At 37.1% G+C, this 17,736-nt stretch overlaps 2 protein-coding genes and 1 long non-coding RNA gene across 4 annotated transcripts; 1 reads left to right on the top strand and 2 right to left on the bottom strand.

Annotated features, from left to right (window-relative positions):
• Window positions 1–166: 166 nt before the first annotated feature.
• On the bottom strand, window positions 167–390 carry LOC140968416 (uncharacterized). The gene is made up of 2 exons (XR_012173773.1): window positions 276–390; window positions 167–219 (listed from the first exon to the last, which is right to left on the bottom strand). It is a non-coding gene; the product is annotated as an uncharacterized lncRNA (long non-coding RNA).
• Window positions 257–3,925, top strand: LOC140968415 (two-component response regulator ARR1-like). Of its 2 annotated transcripts, none has more exons than XM_073429354.1 (6): window positions 257–672; window positions 1,181–1,333; window positions 1,433–1,819; window positions 1,973–2,049; window positions 2,211–3,302; window positions 3,385–3,925. In XM_073429354.1, the coding sequence occupies exons 1-6, from the start codon at window positions 513–515 to the stop codon at window positions 3,451–3,453; spliced, it is 1,938 nt and encodes a 645-aa protein (XP_073285455.1). In that variant the 5' UTR covers window positions 257–512; the 3' UTR covers window positions 3,454–3,925. The 2 variants fall into 2 exon arrangements, with proteins under 2 accessions (XP_073285455.1, XP_073285453.1); XM_073429352.1 differs by having other exon boundaries at window positions 3,382–3,925.
• Window positions 3,926–11,809: 7,884 nt separating this feature from the next.
• Window positions 11,810–13,433, bottom strand: LOC140968414 (GATA transcription factor 15-like). Its single transcript, XM_073429351.1, has 3 exons — window positions 12,978–13,433; window positions 12,748–12,885; window positions 11,810–12,270 (listed from the first exon to the last, which is right to left on the bottom strand). The coding sequence occupies exons 1-3, from the start codon at window positions 12,996–12,998 to the stop codon at window positions 11,974–11,976; spliced, it is 456 nt and encodes a 151-aa protein (XP_073285452.1). The 5' UTR covers window positions 12,999–13,433; the 3' UTR covers window positions 11,810–11,973.
• Between the last annotated feature and the right edge of the window lie 4,303 nt (window positions 13,434–17,736).

The raw sequence follows: 17,736 nt of genomic DNA, 5'->3' as shown, positions 1-17,736 counted from the left end.
AATTAATAATAATAATAATAAATTAATAATTTAAATAATTTTTATAAATAAATAAATAATCCTACAAAAACCGAGTCCCAATTATAGAGGAACTAATTCAAGAAACACATTAAAACAAAGGCAATGCCTTCAATTTCGATAACTCGCAGGCTAAAAAGCAAATTTCTTTCTTTTATTTGTTCTTGTTCTTGTTTCCTTTTTTCTATGTTTCGCAAAACCCTATAGGAATCGATAAAAAAAAAAAACCCTATAGGAATCGATAAAAAAAAAAAAACCCTATAGGAATCGATAAAAAGTTTCGAACTTTAAACAATTCAGTCCCTTTTTCCTCCTCTTTCTAATCTTACCCTGTAGTTTACTGGATTTTCATGAACTTAATGTAGAATCACATGCCACAAACACTTGATTCCATGCATTGGAATTTTCAGAAGACACGGTTGCATTAATTTTCCATTTGGGTTTTGTTATTTGCATGTAACAGTAAGATTTATTTGTTCAATTTCGAAGAAAACATGAGTCTTGAAGTAAAACCCATGTTTTTTGCGAGTAATTTGAAGTCCGGGGATGGATTCACCGACCAGTTTCCGGCGGGTCTTAGGGTTCTTGTAGTGGATGATGACCCGGCTTGTCTCAGGATCATGGAAAAGATGCTTAAAAATTGCCTCTACGAAGGTAATTTATTTATAAAACACACACTTCTGCGTGTTTTGTTTGTTTGCGTGATTGTGACTTTTTTTTCCTCTTTAGGGGCACTTAATCTGTTCTTTTTTTTTTGTCATATTTTGCGGATTATTGTTGCTTAAAAGTTCAGAATGTTAGTGTGTCCGAGGTTTTATTTGTCTGGTCCCTGTAGATCTTGATTACATGAAAACTTGGTGTTTGTGCTATATTTAATTTTCGGGATTTTGATTTTGAATGTTTTAACTTGCGTGGTTGACCAGAACAGGCATAGAGAATGGTTTGTGAAATTGTGGGATTTATTCTAATTATTTGTTCAAAATATTAGGTTGATTGGTTGAGTTTAGATCTTTTGCAAAATTTGTCATTCAATGGTGTTTAGTTGTGCTGATGCTATCTAAATTCCATTGGTTCAATGAGGAGGTGGAAAAAACAACCTTTATTGCCCATCTGCATTTAACGGGCGGATATGTTATAGCTAAACTTGTTGAATTTTTTTCAGTTACCAAATGCAACAGAGCTGAGCTTGCATTGCAGCATCTAAGGGATAACAAAAATGGCTTTGATGTTGTTATAAGCGATGTCCACATGCCAGATATGGATGGTTTTAAACTTTTAGAGCAGGTTGGGCTTGAGATGGACTTGCCTGTTATCAGTAAGTAGCACCGTTTTCTTATCGTGTATGGATTAAATGTAATCAGGAATCAATAGATTACATGTATTTTGTTCTGAGTTCTTGTTTTGTGGTGTTTAGTGATGTCAGCAGATGACAGTAAAGATGTTGTTATGAAGGGTGTTACTCATGGTGCTTGTGACTATCTCATAAAACCAGTTCGTATGGAAGCGTTAAAAAACATATGGCAGCACGTGGTTCGGAAAAAGAAGCATGAGGGCAAGGATAAGGATTTTGAAAATTCAGGAGGTGTGGAAGATGGAGACCAAAAACAAAAAATATTCGAAGATGGCGACTACTCTTCTTCCGCTAATGAAGAGAATAGGAATTCAAAGAAAAGAAAGGATGAGGAAGGTGATGATGCAGAAGAACGTGACGATGTGTCAACACATAAGAAACCTCGTGTTGTATGGTCATCTGAACTCCACCTGAAATTTATGGATGCTGTGAATAAACTTGGCCTTGAAAGTATGGATCTTCCCCATTTCTCTTGTTTTCGTAGTTTTTTTAGTTGTTTGGGCTTTTTTGTCTTTGTTTACTTGTGTCTGTGCTTTAGAAAATTCATAGATTTTGTATTATGTAATTTGATGTGCTATGTTCCTACTCTGTCAATGAATGCAGAGGCTGTTCCTAAGAAAATTCTGGAGTTGATGAATGTTCCCGCTCTTACCCGAGAGAACGTTGCAAGCCATCTTCAGGTTCGAACTTCGAACAATTTTGTTCGCTATCTTTTCCTGTCTTTAAAACCGATCTTGAGTTATTTTTTATTATTATTATTTTTTTACTTCAATTTGTTATAGCTCAAACACTTTATCTTCTTCCCTCGAGAGGATTTAACTTATACAGCCAATTGATGCAGAAATATCGGCTCTACCTTAAAAGGCTAAGCGATCCATCACAACCCTCGATTGGACTCGATAACTCTTTTATGGGGCCCCCAAATCCACTATTTGGGCCTGTATCTCCATTCAGTGGCGTCGATATTCAAGGCCTTGCTGCTGCCAGACAACTCCAGCCGCAGAATCTTGCTACATTCCAAGCAGCAGTACTTGGCAGGACTGCTACCAAAACTTCGGTATCACTACCCCTGGACGATCATAGAAACATCTTCAACTTCGAAAATCCAAGACCAAACAATAATAGCAAGCAAATCGACTTACTTCATGGAAGCCCAACAACTATGGATTCAAAGCAGCTTGCTTCGTTACGACAATCTGCATCGACTTTTGGTCACATGAATATGCATGTCCATTCACCGGCAGTACAAAATAATCCTTCGATGAATCAGATGGTTCAACTTCAACAGTCGAGGATTCAAAGTCTAAATGGTCAAAGTTTAAATGATGCAATCAGAGGCAATCATGTTTCAAATCTTCCAGCAAATGTAGTTCAAGCTGTTTTGTCAACTCCAATACCCAGTACGGTCTTGGGCAGAAATGGAATAGACAATGTTCAGGGGCCAGTAAATACATCATTTTCAGGTCCCTCGAATGCCGTAGGTCTAATCACCGAGTTCCCAAGTAATAGCTTCTCTCTCCTTGGCAACTCAGGAACTTCCACCCTCACTTCTAAAGGGATGTTCCAAGACCTGAAGTCTGAAATAAGAGGGCCTAGAGCTTTTGTTCCTAGTCACGGTGTTTTCAATGAGTTAAATATGAACATGACCCAAGATTGGGGTTTGCAAAACGCTGGATCAACTTTCGAATCTCCCCAACATTCTAATGCACGAGGAGTTCTTGGCATTTCTCCATCAACTTTATTTCAACAAGGTTTTTCTTCCAACCCGAAGAATGTGCAAGGGCAAAGTAAGAGTCCCGTTGTTAACTCATCCCTGCCTGAAAATTCATTGAGAAATGAGGATGCAAGACTATATAATATGGGCTTTGAAAACGGTCTCTTCCCTGAACAATATATTCAAGAAGATGACCTCATGAGTGCACTTCTCAAACAGGTTTGCATTGCATCTTACATTAAGATTCTCTAAATTAGTCGCTAGATAATTCTAATTCGAATATTGTTTTTTCCATGAGCAGGATGGGACTGGCCATGTTGAAGGCGAGTTTGGCTTTGGTGGATACCATTTGGAGACCCTTCCTCCGTAGCATGACTCTGGTGCTTCATCGAAGAACTTGTACATACTTGCAGTTAGAGCTGAATATTGACCTTCCTTTCTTTTGTGATCGGAGAAATAGGAATTACTCTTTTTTCCTACTTATTTAGTTTGGATACAGGTTTGGAGCTTCTTTCTTGCAAATTAAAGAAAATACAGGATCTGAGCTTTCGATCAGGTGGAAATATCGAAGGGTAAACGAGCATGATACACGAAGCATACATGTTGATTAGTTTAGATTAGGTGATTGTAGTTAAGGACATTGTTTCATGGAAAGATGGTGAAAGTTTCATGCATTATTGTGAGTGCTCATCTTTTCAGTTTGTGGGTAATAAAGTTCCCAAACTTTTTACTGAAAGTTTTGATTCTTCTTTGTTCGAACAAGATAATACTTTGTTTAGGATTTCATTTCAATACAGTTTGATGAATTTTATTTGTCAAGATGCATATTTTGTGACCATGAATATCCTTATCTCCTTTGTCAAGTCTTTAATTGTCGCGGCTATTACGCGATCTATTAATGTTTTGATTAAAATCTCTTTCGGTACCATCCTATTTCGAACAATGTGTCGAACTATTTCAACAAGTCTTCATGCTGAGATATCAGCATGAAATGTCATATGAATATCATTTTCTTCTAAACAAATGTGGAGGAAAGTTTGTAAATTTAAAAGACTATACGTTGTGTGATATCGTATAAAACATATTATTATGATCATGTTCACTTATTCAAAATAAATAAATAAAAGGAAAATAGACATGGTTTATGGCATGTACATGGTTCATATTTGTTTCTATATTAAATTATCAAATATACAAACTATAATTTTAGTCATGTGTGTTCATTTTTTTTACAATTTTAGTCATCCATGTGATCAATTTTTTTAGTATTAATGTTATCTTTGGTTTTATTTTTTATTTTTTTTAGTTTTAGTAATTTTTCACATGAAGGAGATGTAAGGCCCGAGATTTTATCATTTTAATCCGAGATTATTTGATTTATGAACTTTGGAATGATGAATTAGATTTCACGGTTTTTGTAATTAATTAGGATTGAAATGGAATTAAAAAGAGTTGTGAGAACCAAATTGCAAATAGTGAAGACTTCAAGGTTTAAAGTGCAATTATGGGATTTGAGGATACTTGTCTTCACCATACAATGGGCTATATACACCTTGCATTTCCCTTCAATTTTGACATAAAGAAAACCGAGAGCTCCAGCAAGATTTCCTTAAAACTCTTTCATAGCCTAGAATTTGATTATACCAGATCTGATTATCAGAATTTAGATCCGAGCACAGTTCTGAGATCCTCTCGTCACGAGCTACACAAGGAGGTAAGTTTTCTTCATTTCTATCATGGTTTGAAATTTATATGTTGAAGGAATCAATAGTTGATTGATATTACGTGTTTTGGAGATACTAGACATCGTAGAATCGAAGTCAGATCGAAGAACAAGTTGATTTTGGAATTGTTATGATTTTCTAATTTTATCGATTGAAATTGAACAGATTTGGATTATGGATTGATTGCAGATTGTAACGGATATGGGTTATGGTTTGTAATTGATATATGTTATTATTGTATTGACGGGGATATCGGGATTGTGCCGTTATGCCGTTGATTTGAATTAAATTCAGATTGATCAGATTCGGTATTGAATTGTGAATGGAATGTTGATATTGCTATTCTCGATATGTCATTTCAGATTTACAGAGACAGTCTTGAGTTCAGCACTTATATTGCTTCAGACCGAGACTACGAAAGAAAGGTATAAGTCAATGTCGAACCTGGGAGAATGACTCGAGTTAGATATAACTTGAGTTTCCCTAAACCACATACTTATTGTTATTATATGCATTGATTTGAATTGATATGCTTGTTCTATTGATTTATAGAAAGCGTGATTAGACGATTGGTCTTGTGACAGAGGTGCCAGACTGTGATAGAGTAGTCACTGGCCCATTGCACATTGTCACAGAGGAGTTATTGGCGGAGGTGCCAAAGTCTTTGACGGATAGGTCAAGACACTAGATGTTTGGTTTATATCGATGTTTGATTAGGAGTGGATTTACTTCTATTACTGAGATTCGATATAGTATGCCAACGTCTGGAAACCGGGATCCCTAGACTAGGAATGAGTCTAGTCTGAGCTGTAGAGTCACGAGTTATTTACAGTTTTATATCGATTTATGTTTTCAGATTTAATACATGTGATTGATATTTGTTTCATGCTTTTATATCGATTATATGATTGCATGTTTTGTTGATTTATACTGGGATGTATTTCTCACCGGAATTATCCGGCTGTTGTCGTGTTTGTATGTGTGCATGGCAACAGGTGGGACAGGATCGGGGTCAGGAAGAAGATGAGAGAGATCGTGATTAGAGTGGAGACTTCGGACTTTGATGTATATAGGGTTTGGAACACTTGACATTTAGTTGTTACACCTTAGTTTGAGTTTGATGTTTGTTGTACAAGACTTGTACTATTATACTGATATGTATAATTAGATTGATTCCATTACGTTCCGCACTATATAAAAAAAAAAAAAAATTGTAGACCCATATTAATTACATTGATCCAATTATCCCAATGACGATTAAGAAGATGATTAGCGTCCGGGTCCCCACAACAGTTGGTATCAGAGCGATAGATCCTTTAGATTGAGATTGGAGCTAGTGAGCGGGGTAGAATGTGTTTTCTTTCCTGTTTTTGATTGCTAGCATGATTTTTTGCCTTAATACATGTTTACCTGAATTATCTGATTTTGATATGGTGATATGTATTCTTGAAATGGATCAGAACCGATTCTTTATCAGAGGTAAGATGCTCAGAAAGGGACTGAGACATATTTATTATGTGATTTCTAACCCTTGTGATAATCAGGTATGCCTCCTCGAAGAATCCCAGAACAGGGCAGTACCTCTGCAAATCCGATGGATGTGACAGCAACACCAATGGAAACCTTGCTGAAGAGATTTCAGTCGTTCCATCCACCGACTCTGAAGGGTACTGAGACTTCAGTTGATTGCGAGAGTTGGTTAGATGACATTGAGATGCTGTTTGACTCTTTGGACTACACTGATGAGCGGAGAGTGAAACTGATAGGACACCAGTTGCATGATGTTGCCAAGAACTGGTGGATTACGACCAAGAGGGCCTTGGAGCAACGAGGTACGCCTATTACCTGGAATGTCTTCAAAACCGAATTCTATCAGAGATTCTTCCCTGTCATACAGGAAGGATAAAGGTGCTGAGTTTGCGAATCTGAGACAAGGGCAGTTGAACATTGAGGAATATGTGTCTAAATTCTCTACACTACTGAGATTTGCTCTACATGTGGCCGAGAATGAAGAAGCGGTGGCTGATCAGTTCATCAATGGCTTGAATCCGGAGATATTTACATTGGTGAACACTGGGCGACCAAACAACTTTGCTGACGCCCTGAACAGAGCAAAGGGAGCAGAAGCTGGTCTGATGAGACAGAGAGGAGCTTCATATGTTGCCCCAGCACCGAGACCACAGCAACCCCCTCCCAGACTTGAGAGTGGTAGCAGCAGTGGTGGAAAGAAGGACTATTTGAAAGTCAGAGGAAGACAGTTTAAGAAGTCTGGCAGCAGTTCTTCCAGTTCCAGTGGCTCGAGACAGACTGGTCAGAGCCAAATTTATACAGGACCTTATTGCAGCACGTGTGGAGGGAGACATTCCACAGAGTAGTGCCGAGGAGTGTTTGGCAGTTGCCGTATTTGCGGACAGCAGGGACATTTTGCTAGAGTATGTCCCCAGAGAGGTTCTCAGGGATCCCAGAGAGCAGAGTCATCTGGATCAGTGGCTCAGACAGGGAGACGACCCTCAGCTGTTCATTCTTTCCAGCCAGCACCATCTACCCAGTCACAGCAGAGGCCAGGAGGAAGCCAGACAGTGAGCCAGCCTCCTAGACAGCAGGCCAGGGTGTTCGCTTTGACTGAGGAGCAGGCACAGGACGCACCTGATGACGTTGTTGCAGGTAACTGTTTTATTTCTGGTTATCCTGCATATGTATTGATTGATACTGGTGCATCGCATACATTTATTTCTGAGAGATTTGCATTGATGCATGCATTGCCTGTTGAGTCCCTATCTACTGTAGTATCTGTTTCTTCTCCTTTGGGGAAAGGTTTGATATCCGTGACTTCGGTTAGATCTTGTGTGCTACAGTATGACGGACATGAGATTGAGCTAGACTGTATTGTACTTGGGTTGTCTGATTTTGACTGTATTATCGGTATTGATATGCTGACCAAGTACAGAGCTACAGTTGATTGTTTCCACAAGATTGTGAGATTCAGACCTGACATGGCTGCAGAGTGGAAATTTTACGGTAAGGGTTCTAGAGCTAGAATTCCTTTGATATCCGTATTATCTATGACTCGATTATTGCAGAAAGGAGCAGAGGGGTTCCTTGTCTATTCAGTTGATTTACTGAAATTGAGCCCATCATTGGCGGATTCGCCAGTGGTGTGTGAGTTTGCTGACGTCTTTCCAGATGAGATTCCGGGATTGCCTCCGATTCGAGATAGATTTCAGCATTGAATTGGTACCAGGTACAGTTCCGATTTCTAGAGCTCCGTACAGAATGGCACCTATTGAATTGAAAGAGTTGAAGGAGCAGTTAGAAGATTTACTAGCCAAGGGATACATTAGACCGAGTGTTTCTCCTTGGGGTGCTCCAGTGTTGTTTGTGAGGAAGAAGGATGGGTCAATGATACTTTGCATTGATTACCGGCAACTGGATAAAGCAACGGTAAAGAATAAATACCCTTTGCCTCGCATAGATGACTTTTTTGATCAGTTGCAGGGATCATCTGTCTATTCCAAGATCGATCTGAGATCTGGATACCATCAGCTGAGAGTCAGGGATTCTGATATCTCGAAAACAAGATTCAGAACCAGGTATGGACATTACGAGTTTATTGTCATGCCTTTCGGTCTTACGAATGCCCCAGCTGTTTTTATGGGATTAATGAACCGTGTGTTTCAAAGATATTTGGATGATTTTGTTATCATATTCATTGATGATATTTTGATTTATTCAAAGAATATGATTGAGCATGCAGAACATTTGAGGACTGTGTTGAAAATTCTGAGAGCTGAGAAATTATATGCTAAACTGTCGAAATGTGAGTTTTGGTTGAGACATGTAGTATTTCTGGGTCACATTATATCTGGAGATGGGATTTCTGTGGATCTTAGCAAGGTTGAGGCCGTGATCAGTTGGCCTAGACCGACATCTGTGCCCGAGATACTCAGTTTTATGGGTTTGGCAGGATATTACTGTCGGTTTATTAAAGATTTCTCGAGCATTGCCAAACCGATTACTCAGTTAACTCAGAAGAATGCTCCGTTTGTGTGGTCAGAAGACTGTGAGTCCAGTTTTCTGGAATTGAAGAAAAGATTGATCAGTGCACCGATACTGACTATCCCCTCAGGTACTGGTGGATTTGTTGTATATTGTGACGATTCTCACAGAGGTTTGGGTTGTGTTTTGATGCAGCGAGGCCATGTCATTGCCTATGCTTCGAGACAGTTGAAGACACATGAAACTCGCTACCCAATTCATGATCTTGAATTGGCGGCCATTGTATTTGCATTGAAGATATGGCGACACTACCTCTACGGTGAGAAATTTGAGATCTATTCTGACCACAAAAGCTTGAAATATCTGTTTTCACAATCAGAACTGAATATGAGGCAAAGAAGATGGCTTGATTTGCTGAAAGATTTCGATTGTGAAATCAAGTACTATCCGGGAAAGTCTAATGCAGCAGCTGATGTACTGAGTCGTAAGGTATGTTCTTTATCCTTATCGACAATAGGTGTTTCAAATTTGATAGAAGAATGCTGTTTGTCTGGATTAGCATTTGAAACAGATTGTCAGCCTCTGAGATTGTATGCTATTCAAGTTGAACCAGAGCTGACGTTGAGAATTAAAGCGGCTCAGGAAGTGGATCAGAATGTGCAGAAATCGATTGAGATGGTCAGATCAGGTCATCGATCAGAATATCAGGTACGTGATGATGTACTGTATGTGAAAAATCGTATTGTTGTGCCAGATGTTCCAAATTTGAGACATCGGATATTGTCAGAAGCGCACAGCGGTCGATTTAGCATTCATCCTGGTGGCAGAAAGATGTACAATGATTTAAAGGCACAGTTTTGGCGGAAACAGATGACATCTGATGTCACAGAGTGTGTGTCAAAGTGTCTGAATTGCCAACAGGTAAAAGAAGAAAGAAAGAAACCAGGAGGTCTACTGCACAGCTTGTCTATTCCTGAATGGAAATGGGATCACATTTCCATGGATTTTGTGATGCAGTTACCGCGATCCACCCGAGGTTGTGATGCGATTTGGGTCGTGATTGACCGATTGACCAAATCAGCATGCTTTATTCCGTATCAGATGACATACAGGTATGACCAGATGGCTGAGATCTATGTCAGAGAAGTGGTCAGATTGCACGGAGTGCCGAAGTCGATTGTATCAGACCGTGATCCTCGGTTCACTTCGCACTTTTGGCAGAGTTTGCAGCAGGCTCTAGGTACGAAGTTACATCTGAGTACCGCATATCATCCACAGACTGACGGACAGTCAGAGCGGACTATCCAGACATTGGAAGATATGCTGAGAGCCGTAGTGCTTGATTTTAGCACTAGTTGGCAAGATGCATTGCCACTTTGTGAGTTTTCGTACAACAACAGCTATCAGACGAGTATTGAGATGACACCGTTTGAAGCATTGTACGGCAAGAAATGCAGATCCCCTTTGTATTGGGACGATGTCTCTGAGGTACCTGAGATTAGACCTGATATGATCAGAGATATGACTGAGAAAATGAAACTGATTCAGAAGAGAATGAAGACTGCTCGAGACAGACATGCCAAATATGCCAATGCTCGACGGAGACCGTTGGTATTTGAGGCAGGAGACCGAGTATTCCTGAAGATTTCACCTTTCAGAGGAGTTGTCAGATTTGGCAAGAAAGGGAAGCTGTCTCCACGATATATCGGGCCGTATGAGATTCTCGAGAAGATAGGAGATCGTGCCTATCGACTTGCATTACCGCCTTCTTTATCTGAAATACATGATGTCTTTCATGTATCTATGCTGCGGAAGTATCTCCCTGATGATTCTCACATTATTCAACCAAATGAGGCCGAGCTTGATGAATCTCTGAGTTACGTTGAAAAGCCGATACATATTATTGATCGTAAAGAAAAACANTATCGATTATATGATTGCATGTTTTGTTGATTTATACTGGGATGTATTTCTCACCGGAATTATCCGGCTGTTGTCGTGTTTGTATGTGTGCATGGCAACAGGTGGGACAGGATCAGGGTCAAAGAGATGAGGAGAGATCGTGATTAGAGTGGAGACTACGGACTTCGATGTAAATAGGGTTTGAACACTTGATAATTAGTTGTTGAACCTTAGATTTAGATGAATGTATGTTGTACAAGACTTGTACTTTTATACTGATATGTATATTAGATTAATTCCATTACGTTCCGCGCTATATTAAAGAAAAAGAATTTAGACCCAGATTAATTACATTGATCCAACTATCCCAATGACGATTAAGAAGATGATTAGCGTCCGAGTCCCCACAGGAGATGTCATGTTAACGTTTGTAGTTTTCACATATACACTATTTTTGAAAAATAACTAAAATTACAAAAACTGAAATATACAACATGAAAAATGAAATTTGTCAGTATAAATAACCAAAATTACAAACATACAAATATATCATATTAAAATGACAATTTTCCCTAAAATTAAATTACAAAAGTTTTAATATATAAAAAGAAAATTTTATAACTATAGATTTATTGTGCAAATTTTGTTTAATTGTTCATATAATATTTAGAAATTGTTAAAAGTATATATTATGTGTGGTGTTATCTGTCTAATTATTTTAAACTTTTAGGGTGTTATATTTTGTGCATTTAATTTATACCACCAAATTATTTCGATTAATCGGGCAAAGAATGGCAACTCTATGATTTTACATCATTGACCACATTTTACAACTGGTGTCTGGTTTCATGGTATGAATTTTATGATTATCAAAGTAAAAAGGAGAGGATTGAGAGTTTAAAGATGTAAACGAAAAATATTGTGCTCATATTATTTTGTTCAATAATTTACGATCTTTAATATTTTATTAATATTATATAATTATATATTTATTTCGAATTTTTCAAATATTTATTTTCATACAATAATTTTGTTATATTAATATAATAATTTGTATGGATTTGCATTCTTTTTATGAATATATATATATATTCATATACAAATTTGATTTTTTTCGAACACCAAACAGAAATTGGAGCAAATTACATTTATGAACTTCAAGGATAAATAAATAGAAAAGCCCACTAGAACTATTTTAAATTAGAAAAAAAATAATAAGTCGAAAAAACAAAAGGTACAACAATAACAGCTGCTAGCACAACTCGGTTTCAATAAACAGAGCTACATGACAAAGCCATTAAAAGAAATGCAGCTTGTTCTTCCTCCCCCCATTTCCTTCTCTGATTAGTATTTGATCTCGGCCTCTGCAACACCAAATCCCTGTCAAATCCCCAAAATCTGTTCTTCAATGAAAAATTAATCTTGCTGGTGTTGTCTCCTCCTCCACTGCTCCTCCCATTTTGAATATTTTTAGATTTCTTGGGTTTCTTGTCTTCTTTAATGGCGGCACCAGTCAACGATCTCCTCTTTTTCCTGCTTTTGATCCCACATGCATTGCACAGTGACTGCAGGCAAAACAACAACAAAAATAGGCCTATAAGCATACATACATATTAGACTGTAGGCAGGCAGGGGATAATCATACTTAAGATTTCTATAATTTGAGAGCAAAATTGTTTTGATCCTTCTTGTATACGGGTTTTAGATGATATGTACCCCGAAATGACCCATTTTTCTTGTACATATTTATTTATGCTGATGGCAGGCAGGAATAATTACAACTTTGGTTCCTATAGATATCAATATCATTTCACATGGATATTGACCCCAATACTCAAAATGGTTGATTTTTCTCCCAAAGGGAGAAAATGGGTACTTGCCTAAGTCGGAAAAATAAGATCTTTTTTGTTGATTAGTGTCTAGTCAAATACTATCAAGAATCAAATACATCTAAAATCCACAAATAAAAAGAGAAAGAGGCCAAAACAACTCTACACCAAACAATAATAAAATCAGGAAAAAAAATGTATGTATGTATATACCTTAGGGCCTGCAGGACCACCTCTCCAAAGTGGGGTTTTTGAGGTGCCACAATCTACACAAGTCTTGATATTTGTGCCACTGGATGAGGCGCTATCAGCGTTCACTGTTTGGTTCCTCGTTTCATCGGATTCCATTCCCTGTAACCAAAATCATTTTAGAAATAATAATAATAAGAAAAAAAGAATCAATTTCAGTCAAATGAATGAAACGAATGATGATGATCACTTACTTTATTAATATGATCCAGCATCTTCAAGCCCACGATCGAAGATTTAAAACGACCACAAATGTATAATTTTAACCAAAAAAGATACCAAGTTGGTTCGATCAAACAAAAGCAGCAGCACCTAGGTTCATAGCCCTAAACAAGCTGTTCCAAGAAAATCATACAAGGGAAAAGGACGCTCTAAACCAAGTTAAACCCAGATCAGGAAACATCAAATTTCACCTAAAAAACCAAACACACAGGAACCCAATCCTAAACTATGATCAGGAGGACATCAGCTGAACGAGAAATGGACTAAAACCCATGATTTCCAACCTTCTCCGGACATGCATGCGAGGATTGAGAGAGAAAGGAGAAGTATTTGTTGATGGGTGAATATGAAGAAGATACGCCGCAATCTCTTTCGGAAAGAGGATCGATTCCAGAGAGAGAGAGAGTTGTGGCCGAGTGTGAAATTTTTGATTTGGGGGTTTGTATAAATATATGGGAGTTTACAAAAACCCTAAATGGCGCGCGGGAGAGCGAAAAGACGAAAATGGGGTTGGGTTCCCCCGTCGCCCACCCCCGCCAATTTGTTGCAAAAAATAGGCGCCAATGTAGGCAGTGCTCTTTTCAATGAGATTTCACCTCACTCACTTTTGAAATTGAATTAGTTAATCCCAAATTCAAAATAGTATGATTTTAATTGATTTTGCATTTTGAAAACCTTCACGAACGATGGTTATACATCGAATCAATGTTCAACGGAGCTCGATTGTTGGGCTCAGATGAAATGAATCGAGTTAAATCTAATAAAAATTTGGATCGGAGATACTAGTTTATCTTTCTTTTTTTTAAAAAAAAAATATTGATAGTTGACTTCCAAGCACGAGATTGAATATAAAAATTTTGTGTAAAGTTTGATTGCATCCAATTCTTTTCAATTCCCGGAACTTGTTTGTCAACGATCAATGTGACAAATCTCGAAGTTTTTGTCCAATTGATATACGATATAGTAATGTGAAATATTTAAGATACATTGTTGACCATTGAGTAGGGATGCAAGTTAGTCAGGCTACTCATGAGTAACTCATAAGAAACTCAGTCAGAACTCGAGCCCAGTTTGATCAAGCTCGAGCTCGACTCAACTCATTTGTACCCCTACTGTTGAGACCTTTCCTGATTGAGGTTCCTCCATGTTAGAGGAGCATGTATCCTCTAAATCCTTTGATCGAGTAGACTCCTCATATTATATTAGGAGTTCTCCTTTTATATATGAAAGTAATAATTATATTGGTGTAACTGAGGCGGACTTAATATCTTGATTCGGTATAGCAAAAATATACTATAATTAACAAACTAAAAAATATATATGAATTTTCTATTCAATTAATTATTAAGCATCATAAAACAATTATTTTACAACTAACATTTTCAAGTCTTTGTGTTTTGAAACTTGTACTATAGCTTCATTATAACTATTAAAAATATTTCTTTTTCTAAATAGACAAGGAATTTATCAGTTACAGTGTACATCTCAAATGTATCCTCATAAAAGAGTTTGTGCTATCAACTAGCTGATTTCTTCATGCTAACTGCTCATGCTTTGAATCATCTTCAAAAGCTCTTGTTTGATCTTCTAGATTTTGTATTTATAAGCTTCAACAATGAATATACGTTAGACACAAGAATAGGATCGTTTGAAAAGTTTCTGTACTGTTTCTGAGATTGCAACGGTCATATTCGCCTCGCTGGACTTTTTCTCGACTGGTCAACTTAATTGGTCATTCAGTTCAACTGGTCTGGTTCAGTTTAGCTGGTCTGGTTCGGTTCAGTTTCAGCTGGTCTGGTTCAGTTGGTCAGCAGCTAGTTCAGTTCAGTTAGTCAGCAGCTGGTTCAGTTCAGTTGAGTTGGTCAGCAGCTGGTTCATTTCAGTTCAGCTGGTTAGCAGTTGGTTCAGTTCAGTTGGTCAGCTGCTGGTTCAGTTCAGTTTCAGCTGGTGTGCTGAAATCAGCCTAGATAATTTCAATTTGTACAGAATCAGTAGTTTCATCGTCATTTATCAGCATCTTAAGCTTCGATTCAGACTTTGACTTCTAAAGATGATTTGTAGATCATCATCTTATCTTTTCAACGCATACTTAATCGCTTCATTTCAATAACCGAGCTGAGAGATATGACCAAAATACCGCAGCTGCTCAAACCCAACTGATTGATGTCTTCGTGCGATCAGTTTGACCTAGATAACATCCGAATTTGCCCAACTGACGTGAAATAAGACTTGTTCTAAATTGCGTTTTCTGATCAATTCAGTTGGTGGATTGTCATTTGAATCATTCATCTGAGAGATATCTTCAAAACACCGAAACTCNACTGCTCATGCTTTGAATCATCTTCAAAAGCTCTTGTTTGATCTTCTAGATTTTGTATTTATAAGCTTCAACAATGAATATACGTTAGACACAAGAATAGGATCGTTTGAAAAGTTTCTGTACTGTTTCTGAGATTGCAACGGTCATATTCGCCTCGCTGGACTTTTTCTCGACTGGTCAACTTAATTGGTCATTCAGTTCAACTGGTCTGGTTCAGTTTAGCTGGTCTGGTTCGGTTCAGTTTCAGCTGGTCTGGTTCAGTTGGTCAGCAGCTAGTTCAGTTCAGTTAGTCAGCAGCTGGTTCAGTTCAGTTGAGTTGGTCAGCAGCTGGTTCATTTCAGTTCAGCTGGTTAGCAGTTGGTTCAGTTCAGTTGGTCAGCTGCTGGTTCAGTTCAGTTTCAGCTGGTGTGCTGAAATCAGCCTAGATAATTTCAATTTGTACAGAATCAGTAGTTTCATCGTCATTTATCAGCATCTTAAGCTTCGATTCAGACTTTGACTTCTAAAGATGATTTGTAGATCATCATCTTATCTTTTCAACGCATACTTAATCGCTTCATTTCAATAACCGAGCTGAGAGATATGACCAAAATACCGCAGCTGCTCAAACCCAACTGATTGATGTCTTCGTGCGATCAGTTTGACCTAGATAACATCCGAATTTGCCCAACTGACGTGAAATAAGACTTGTTCTAAATTGCGTTTTCTGATCAATTCAGTTGGTGGATTGTCATTTGAATCATTCATCTGAGAGATATCTTCAAAACACCGAAACTCGCCAGAAATTCAATTTGGCTAAATTCAGTTTCAGTTTGCTTCATGTGTTTGCAATTTCACACATTGTTTCACACATGAGTAAATATGTTAGAAATACAATAACAAGTTTTGTTAACATCAAAATCAAGATTGCGAACATGAAATGTTCCAACAATCTCTCCTTTTTTATGATCACAAAACTTGGATAAACAATCAATTCAACTAACAGATTTGGACAAAACTCAAAACATGAAAGTTTCAGTACTATGTATTATCTTTCTAATGAAATTGGTTTGTTTTCATTTGAACTAATACTCATATAATCATGCAAAAAACCGTAACATGTGTCATTTCTCTATTGCGGTTCAACATACTTTTCAAACACAAATCAATTACTACCAAAATATTTCATTATCACAACATATTTTCTCAATTTCATTGTCAATTATATACTTCGTACACTTAATAATATGATAATTTCATGAATTATCGAGAATCAAAATATGATTTACGATAATACGATACGAGGTCTTTAGAGTACATATGATGACGATCATGAAATTCATTCATAAGTTATTGAATATTCTAAATATGTTTATAGTCAATTCAACAGTCTAAAAGGGGGACAAAGTCCGCTCGAACTCTAGATGAGCGTATATGATGGTGTACTATGTTTCATTCTAGGGATATGGAAATGCCAAAACATGTAGATGAGTGATCTTATGATGAATCACTGAACAACCATTCATCAGATTTTCTAAATAATTATCACTTATCGAGTAGATTCAGTCTGCGGTTATAGTTTTACACGATTAGTCATTTGACTTGGAACAACATAGAGACTCTATATACTAGCATTGAACTTTGCTTAATTTACGACTCCACGAGGGTCATCAAACAACAAGGTTGAGTGCAGTTTCGACATACGTAGGAGACGATTCACTGTAGCCGGAGATTCACCTCTCACTTATGGGTATGAATATCCTATTCGATATGATTAATTAATGGTGCAATAATTATCTGGTCAGAGTATGAGTTGTAATTTAAGGAAAAATGTTCTTTTAGTTACACACACGATGCCACTATGATTACTTAGAGATATATCACATCGTTGTGAATTCATTTTCAACTCTAGCTCGATATACCAATTATTGCAGATTTGATTAGGATGTATGAGTTGAATGGAACATATTATACACTAACAATAACTTATTGGTTCTTGTAGGCACTATCCGTGATACCTAAGAGACGTGACAATGCTACTAGAAGTTCTTACAATGATCTGATGGGTGTAGTCAAACTTGACTTATGACGTTTTTTATCGATGTATTTGTGAAAAGAATGAGGCTAGTTAGGTTAAGCTCGAGTAAGGACAAATGTTGTCTTGTATTACATGAAGTTGTAAACTCTTGACTAACTGTATCCCTGAATCACTAAATATTTCTTTTAAAAATATTTAAATTTTCTCTATGTATTGGGTGCGAGAAAATTATACTCCAACATTTTAGTGGCATCATTATCAATTAACAAAATTCTATATCAATCTTACATTTTGCATGCATGTATTAAAAGTTTTTTTTAGTTGGATTTTAAGCTAATTATATTATTAAAATTTTAGATTTTATATAAAGAAATATATTTATATATACTATATA

The sequence above is a fragment of the Primulina huaijiensis genome, unplaced genomic scaffold, assembly GCF_012295235.1.
Source record: "Primulina huaijiensis isolate GDHJ02 unplaced genomic scaffold, ASM1229523v2 scaffold36805, whole genome shotgun sequence".
NCBI lineage: Eukaryota > Viridiplantae > Streptophyta > Magnoliopsida > Lamiales > Gesneriaceae > Primulina > Primulina huaijiensis.
This window is presented reverse-complemented; position numbering and strand designations above follow the sequence as displayed.

Bases quoted from the DNA above. Each gene is read 5' to 3' on its own strand.
- LOC140968415 (XM_073429352.1), top strand. From the start codon at position 513: ATGAGTCTTGAAGTAAAACCCATGTTTTTTGCGAGTAATTTGAAGTCC. The intron at 673-1,180 runs GTAATTTATTTA...AATTTTTTTCAG, and splicing joins TAAAAATTGCCTCTACGAAG to TTACCAAATGCAACAGAGCT. The intron at 2,050-2,210 runs GTTCGAACTTCG...CAATTGATGCAG, and splicing joins ACGTTGCAAGCCATCTTCAG to AAATATCGGCTCTACCTTAA.
- LOC140968414 (XM_073429351.1), bottom strand. From the start codon at position 12,998: ATGCTGGATCATATTAATAAA. The intron at 12,886-12,977 runs GTAAGTGATCAT...TTTTGGTTACAG, and splicing joins TGCTGGATCATATTAATAAA to GGAATGGAATCCGATGAAAC. The intron at 12,271-12,747 runs GTATATACATAC...TTTTGCCTGCAG, and splicing joins GTGGTCCTGCAGGCCCTAAG to TCACTGTGCAATGCATGTGG.